At 48.2% G+C, this 8128-nt stretch overlaps 1 protein-coding gene across 1 annotated transcript; it reads left to right on the forward strand.

The window, feature by feature from the left end:
• LOC136372278 (cathepsin G-like) lies at positions 1-2632 on the forward strand. Its single transcript, XM_066336816.1, has 5 exons — positions 1-115; positions 533-686; positions 1178-1319; positions 1419-1676; positions 2211-2632. Exons 1-5 carry the CDS (start codon positions 58-60, stop codon positions 2388-2390), a joined length of 792 nt encoding a protein of 263 aa, XP_066192913.1. The 5' UTR covers positions 1-57; the 3' UTR covers positions 2391-2632.
• The last annotated feature ends 5496 nt before the right edge of the window (positions 2633-8128 follow it).

Genomic DNA, 8128 nt, shown 5'->3' on the forward strand with positions numbered 1-8128 from the left:
ACCTGTCTCCTGCCTGGCCATAGCAACTGGTTTGGCTCATCAGGACAGAGGTAGAAGATGCTGCTTCTCCTTCTGCTCACAAGTGCTTTTGTCCTTGTGCCTTGGACTGGGGCTGGTGAGTACACAGAGATGGGACTTGGACAGGAACATGCAAGGGCACAGATGGACACTGAGTAGTCAGTCTTGGGCAAGGTTCCTGCCTCACCTTCCCTCCTATGTCTACTTCCCTTCTTTCCTCTCTCCTCTTACCTCTCAGCTCAGACTGTGCCTGAAACCAGTGAGGCATTGCAGGCAGTGGAGCTGTGCCCTCAGATGGCATTTTAGTCACCCAGAGCCAGGTGTGGTCAGTCCCCCCGGACAGTGCTGCTTGTCTTTCTCTCCTCTCTGCACCAGCAGTGCTTTGAATGGCCCCAGGAAGGAGGGTTGTTGGTATCACTGGCACATGACATTAGAGGATGAGCCTCTCCCTTCATGCAGACGTGACAGGAGATACCAGTATATGTCATATTACCATTTCCCATCTCTCTGGCAGGAAGGATCATTGGTGGACGGGAAGTTAAGCCCAACTCCAGACCCTACATGGCTTATTTAAAAATTCAAAATGGCCCAGCAACTTCTACTTGTGGAGGGTTCCTGATTCGTCCAGACGCAGTGCTCTCAGCAGCTCACTGTGTGGATAAAAAAGGGTAAGAGCCTGTCTTTCTTGTACAGGTGATTTTTCCCAGTCTCACATAGTCCACAAGGGTCTCAGCCCTGATCTAGGCTTAAACAGTGCCCCGTGTCTCCTTGGGCAAAGCAGGGATCTCTGGAGCTGAGCTATCCTCTGTGAGCTGCAGGAATTTTCTTCAGGGGCTGTTCCCTGTTCCTTGGGGACAGGAATGCTCACAGTGGTCTGTGGGGTCATGGTTCCTACCATGGCTTTGAGTGACTGCTGCAGAAGAGGGTCCAGTTTCTCCCCTTCCCTGCTTCCCTTTGTCTGCAGGATGGGGCAGCTGCCACCTGTGTCAGTGTGGGGTGAGGGATCCTCAGCTGCACTGTGGAGGGAAGCCAGGTTACAGAGGGCAAAGTGCTGAGAGCTCCTCTCTGGGGAGGTTTATCCCACCACCACCTCCCTCCAGCCACCGGCCCTGGGGCTGTTCCTGTGCCCAGTGCAGCTGTTGTTGGTGTTTCCTGGCAGGAAAGGGAGGATCACTGTCATTCTGGGAGCCCACAATGTCCATGGCAGAGAACGGAGCCAGCAGAAGATCCAGGTCACACAGTGGGTCATCCACCCCAAATACTCCCGAGATGGCTTCAAAAATGACATTGTGCTGCTGAAGGTAGGGCACAACACATCTCCCTCTGCTCACCTCCCCAAACCTATGAGCTTGTTCCCAATCCTTTCCTGGCTCTAATCCCATGTTCTCTCTGCCTGGCAGTTGAAGCCAAAGGCCAGGATTAATAGGAATGTGCAGATTATCTCCATTCCCAGGAGAATGGAGCGTGTGACAGTTGGAGCAAAATGTAAAGCGGCTGGCTGGGGATGGACATCTGTGACAGGAAATAGGACGAATGTGATGAGGGAGGTGGAACTGAAGGTGCAAAATGGGACAATATGTGAGCTGATATTCCAGAAGTACCAGCGTCAGTCCATGATCTGTGTTGGTGATGAGTCTGGTAAAAAGGCATCTTATAAGGTAAGTGTTGTTTTGGGCTGCAAGCCTGGGAGGAGGTTGGGGCTGGACAGTGAGCTTGGTTCTCAGCTGAAAGTAAACGGACACCAGGATGAAGCAGGACCTTCAGAAAGATGAGCTGGGGGCCCTCACTGAAACTTTGAAGCTGATGTGCTCCCTGAACTGGGCTGCATTTTCCTTGCTATCAGCATCATGTGCTTTTTTACTTCCCTGGAGATGTTCTCCCCAGCCTTGCCAGTGTTTCAGTGTGTAAATTCCTTGTGGTACCCTTGCTAGGATGGCTTAGATATTTCCCTATGTCTAAAGTTCTTTTTGAGCTTTTGAATCTCAAAGAGCCTGCCAGCCTGAGTTGTTTCATGGCTGGGCTTAGAGGAGTAGTGAGGCAGCAGCAACCCCTGCAGAGCTGGGTCTGGAGGGGGGGAGGTGGTGGAAGAGGAGCTTCTTCACATGGAGGGAGGGAAGAGGAAACTTGTTGTTTAAGGCAGGGAGAGCTGTGCTGTGGCATGTCTGACCCCTGTCACTCCTTTCCTGACACAGGGTGATTCTGGTGGCCCATTAGTCTGCAAACAGAAGGCACATGGCATTGTTTCTCATGGACGTACACGCAACCTCTTCCCTGAGGTGTATACCAGGATCTCTTATTTTGAGCCCTGGATACGTGAGCAGCTGAAGAAGTTTGCACTCCAAGAGCTGCCTGATTCTTCGTCCTCTGATTAAAATGCTCTGTGCCCCTTCTCCACAATGCATCAAACAGCTCTTGGTGCTCAGAAGGCCCCAGGGGCAGCTGAAGTGGAGTCAGAGAAGCCCCCGTGGTGCAGGCACAGGCTTTGGCACTAAGGAGAGTCTCCGTGGAAAGGTGAAAACGCAGCTCCCAAGCCCACACAGCTTCCCATTGTTCCCCTTCTCCCATTGCTGCTCCAGCTCTGCTTTCTGGCCATCAATAAAAGCATGTTCAAACTCGGTTGTGTCTGCAGCTTTCTTGGGGACTGGATGCAAACCCTGAGTGTGAGAATGAGGAGATTACGCTCTCTGGGAGAACCGGAGCCAGGTTGTAGGTGGGACATGCAGTACAGGTCTGTTCCCAAATGCTGCAAATGCTCCCCTTGTCTCCATCAGCCCCTTGCAGTCAAGCCAGCAGGTTGATCCAAGAGCCTGTACAGAACATTTTTTTAGTCTTTCAGAAACAGAGGCTTCTCCACATGCAAGGGGAGATCATGTGGGTTTCTTGTACCAGCTTGAAACCCCTTAGGATGCTTAGCCACAGTAAAGACAAGGCAGGCCCGTGTCTGCTTTCAATGTCCTTGAACCTCAGATGAAGCATTTTCTTTACACCTGTAAAATGCCTGTGGGTTGAACTGGAATTTTTCTCCCTCTGGATCAGCTGAGCAGACCTGAGTGGGCCAGGAGGTGCCCTAGTGGTGTGGTGATGTGTTACTTGTTCACACAGTTTGATTTTTAGTTAAAGAGGAAAATGGAATATTGCTCTGTCATGTCCCTCAGAATTGTTTGGAAAAGACAGGGACCTCTCAGGGGCCAGTTCTTGGCTTTTGGCATGTGGTTTGACCACTGAGAAAAGGGAATGTGACTTTTGGTAATACCCATATGAAGCAGAGACTATGTTCAGGTCACCCTCTTCCTTCCCCACGAGCCACCAGGTAACACCGTGGGCAGGAGGGGCCCTGTTCAGGCCCCGCTGTCCCAATGTGGCTGGGCCAGGCCGGGCCTCCAGAGCTGCTGGCCCCAGAGGAGTGTTCCAGGCTGGCTGAGCCCGTTCTCCCCTGGCTGCTGGTGGCAGTGCTGCAGCTGGGCACTGCTGGCATGGTTCCAGGGGTCACGGTGGGGGGGACCAGGACATGGGCGGGCTGTGCCCCAGCCCTGGCTGCCAGCCCTGCCAGCCCAGGGAAGGATGGGTTCTCCCTGCCCCAGGGCCAGAGGGGGAGCTCAGAGCGAGCCCAGGCCATGAGATGGAGAGTGGAAAAGAAGGCATCCACCAGCCTCCCCCACAGGCAGGGCTTTGAGATCTTTGCAGCTGCTGTCTGGCAGAGATAACCGCCCCACCACAGCCCTGGGCAGGTTTGAATTCTTTCCTGCCAGCAGATGGAATGTCCAGAGTGTTATCAAGAATCACGGCAGGAGGTAATTATTAGTTCCTTAAATGCCTTTTTAGAAATCAGCTCCTTTACGGGGAACTCAAGGGGTCGCATACGCTGCTGCTGCTCCCTCTGGTCACTGCTGAGGAGGACATTCAAGGTGAATCTGCTGCTCATGCTGCAGAGTCTGGATTCCTGCCTCATGGGGGTTCCCAGGAACTCACTTGGCTCGTGTGGTGTAAGGGGTGTCACCTTTTCTCAGTGCTCTCCAGGTCATGGCGAGGAAGTGACAACAAGGTGGAAACCATTCACAGGTAGCTGGATGTCCTGCTCAGAAAGTAGTGTCCTTCATAGGTTTAGATTTCAGGTTGGCTCGTTTTAGGGATTTTTCTGCATGGATTGGACTTCCGCTTGGAGCTGAGCATCATGGAAGTCTCTTGATTTCCCTGTTAGGCGGTGCCAGTGGTTTGATGAGCAGGCGAGGAGCCCAACGGAGGGTAAGGGAAATCTGGGGTTTGGGGGAGAAGGGAATACACACCTTGGAATACAGGAGACTGAGGTTTCAGTGTACAAATTCGGCACAAACAGTTTGAACTAAATGGTAAGTAACAGCATAACCCTTGTAACCACATGACAAATAATACAACATGCAACGCACGGTGCATAACTTGGTGTCTTTTAAGTTTTAGTCATTTCACAGAGCCCTGGCCCTTCCCGGAGTGGGGACACACAAAGTGTATTGAACTATAAAAAGACACAGCATGAAATTGAAGTCAGTGAAGAGAGAGTGAAAAGACTGTTTGGAACAAAAGAAGAAGAGTGGCCTAATTTGGCTGGACGTTTCTAGTAAGCTATGGAGAATGGACTATTTTTCCTGTAACAGATGAATGCTGTTGGGGGAGGATGTAAGATTCTAGTTAAAAGTTCTATGAAGCTGTTTGCCCCTAAGGAGAAGGAGATTTTTAGTTTTTGAGATGAAGAGTTTGGAGATAGAAGAAGAGAATCTTTGCTTTATACTAGAGGAGGCATCCTTAAACAGTATCCCTAATAAGGAGATATGGGCCATATGCAGTGATGGGAAAGCTGCTAATGGGTAAGATTTCAGAGTTTGCAGAGGTTTCTTTCAGGTTGCTGCAGATTTGTGGCATGGAAGCCACCAGAGGACTGTTCCTCTTGTGGCGATGTCTCCTTAGGACTCTAAGAGAGACTCCTCTGCTAAAGAACTGATGACAGACTATTTAAATGGTGAAACTGACTGAAAATGGCAGATTTTGTCTTTTTATGTTGTATGTAGAATGAGAGTAGTCAGTGTGGGGAAGGACTGTATTGAAACTTTTCAGTTTGATTTTCGTTTTTTCCTTCTTCTGGTGTGTGTCAATAAATCTATTTGTTTGATCCTTAAAATTGAGCCTGCTTTGCCTCTCCTAATCCTACTTCACAGGAGAAAAAGAGAGCAAACATCAAGACCACTACACTAAATTTAGCAAACAGAATTGGGTGAACAGGAAACCACTGCACTCTGATAGAGCGAGGTGTCCGTGCAGGAGAGCCTGAAGAGCTGGGGAATGTAACAGAAGAAGTAGTTGACTGCCCTGGGCCCACACAAGGACGGGGTGAACATCCAGGCTATCTGCACCACTGACGCAACTTTGCTATCCAGTGACTCTGAAATGGGTGGTTCAAATTTTGTTAGAACAATTTCCCTTGTTTTCCTACATTAAGAACATCATTGGTTTGATGATTCCTACTGGCAGTTTACACTGCATATTAAAAATTATATTTTGTATGCAGATGTTCTTCTGCCACAGCCTGAATAATCTGTTGACATTAGCACATGGCATACACCATAGAAAGTCAGCCAAAGACTCACCACAGAGAGAGGAAGGAAAGGATTTTCTTAGATTTGTTTCACCTCAATTGAATTGGCTGCAGCTGAAAGGGTAGAGACCTCAAAGCATCTCTAGTTTTCGCCCATGAAGGGAACAGCTGAGCTGCCTCTTACACCTGGCTTCAGCAGAGTCTCTTGAAAGCCCCAAGTGCCCTAAGAGAGGTGGGATTTGATTGAATCTGATTTCAGAACTGTCAGGTCCCTGTTGTTCAGAGCTCTGCTCCCTCTGTGGGCAAGGGGATGGAGCAAACAATGACATCCTTCTAAGAGCCCTGAGAAGCTGTTCTGGATGGCAGCCTTCCCCCCACCTTCTGTAGAGTGGGACCAGAGGGACTGCTTCAGACACAGGCATCTCCTGTCTTACATGTCTAAGGCTGTGAACTCTGCATCCTCAGCAGCTGGTGGCTGCTTGTTTACCTGAAAGGGCTGAGCAGCAGCTGGAAGCATCAAGGGATGAGTGACTCAGAGGACAGAATTAGCCTGATGTTGTCTGTTGCCTCTGATTAATTGGGCTGGGTGCCTTTAGGGGCAGTGCTGTCTCTGGTAGGAGAGTTTTCATTCAGCTCCAGCCACTCAGAGTTCATTCTTCATTCTTCAGTGACTATTGTCAAGTGTGAATCCTTCCCTTCCCTTCCCTTCCCTTCCCTTCCCTTCCCTTCCCTTCCCTTCCCTTCCCTTCCCTTCCCTTCCCTTCCCTTCCCTTCCCTTCCCTTCCCTTCCCTTCCCTTCCCTTCCCTTCCCTTCCCTTCCCTTCCCTTCCCTTCCCTTCCCTTCCCTTCCCTTCCCTTCCCTTCCCTTCCCTTCCCTTCCCTTCCCTTCCCTTCCCTTCCCTTCCCTTCCCTTCCCTCATCAATATAAATACTGGTCATTTCCTATCAATTACAGTAGGAAAAATGATCCAATCAAACAAAAATCAGATTTGATTGGAATTGCACAAATTAAATCTGTATCTAGTACCAACCTAAACACAGCTCTGAGCAGCATCACCACCTGATGTGGTCAGAGACACCTGGTCTGGAAAAAGACTGAGAAGAGAAGCAGAGAATGAGGCCCAAATTTGCATCAGAGGTGAAGGGATCAATAACAAATTGAAGACTGAAGTGGGGTGGGGGAAATGAAGTTTCTTAATTTAATGACTGAATCTTTTAATTTCACAGCATTTGCTTCCTATCCATACATGAGAGGTGGGCAAACAGAAATTTCTTTTCTGTAGTCATCTGATGACATTCAAATGCTGGTGATCTTCAGAGCAAATCCCCCTGTGTGGTCAGCAAAGAAGAAAAAACATTCCTGGAATTCCTGGGAATTATCCAAATGTTCCAATAGTCCTGAAATTTTACCTTAAAGGCCTGATTCTGCCCTTGGTAAATGAGAATGTCCTCCTTTGTTCACCCAAGTATACTTATCACAATTCTATCTAATGTTTAAGTTTTTAACGTTTTCTAATATAAAATCAGAGTTTAATGAAAAACACACAAATTATTAATCAAGTTCATAATTTAGCATTGGGAGAATATATCCACCACGATTATGTGCTCAATATCAGGGTAGTGGCCATGATTTTCCCTCCTTCATCTAAGAATTAATTTTTTTAAGACCTTGAAAAAGGAAGAAGCAGCCTTAGTACATAATGGTAATATGCTAGAAATAGATAGTTCTCAAGATGCTCCTGTGCAATAGGACAGCAATGTTCTATGGCTGTGCCCTCAACTGAAATACTGCTCAGGTTCATATCCCTGTGTAGTGGTTTCACGTATGCTGATTTAGTGTCTTACCAAATTTAGTTTACTGGCCTGAGCATGTGCTCTCCTCCTCCTGTGGGAGACAGGATATAAAAGAAAAAGGCAAAACAGGCCCCAACTTAAAAGTAAACAGATAGATTTTATTAACACACACTAAGGAGGAAAAAAAAATAAGAAAAGACAAAAAAAACCCAGTTAAATTTCTAAACCAACCCTCTCTCCCATTACAAACTCTTCATTTTCTACCAACAATATAAAGAGGCAAAACTCGTAACTCCAGGTCAGTACCACGTAGAAAACACTAGAAAACACTTTGCCTGGCCCTGGCCAGCTCTCCCCATTCCTGTCAGGGGATGGGTGAAACAAAAAGCAAAAAGCAAAAAAATCCAGACAGAACCAGTCCTCCTGCAGGGTCCCAGGGGATCTCTCCAAAGGTGTCTGATGGGAATGCACTGCACAGATACCCCATTCCCCTCCCTGTGTACTCTGAACAAGCCCAGATCTCTCCATCTTTCTAAGAAGATTGTCACAAAAATGCAGAGAATATGTCATGAACACCTAGCTAAGCCACAGTCAGGGACTGTGACAACAAAAGCAGCAAATCACACAGCTCCAGGTAGGCTGAGGTTTCCTGTTTCAGCTCCACACAATATATATATAGAGAGATTGCCATTCTGTAGCTGTCTCCTGCCTGGCCATAGCAACTGGTTTGGCTCATCAGGACAGAGGTAGAAG

The sequence above is a fragment of the Sylvia atricapilla genome, chromosome 27 (assembly GCF_009819655.1).
Source record: "Sylvia atricapilla isolate bSylAtr1 chromosome 27, bSylAtr1.pri, whole genome shotgun sequence".
Lineage (NCBI taxonomy): Eukaryota > Metazoa > Chordata > Aves > Passeriformes > Sylviidae > Sylvia > Sylvia atricapilla.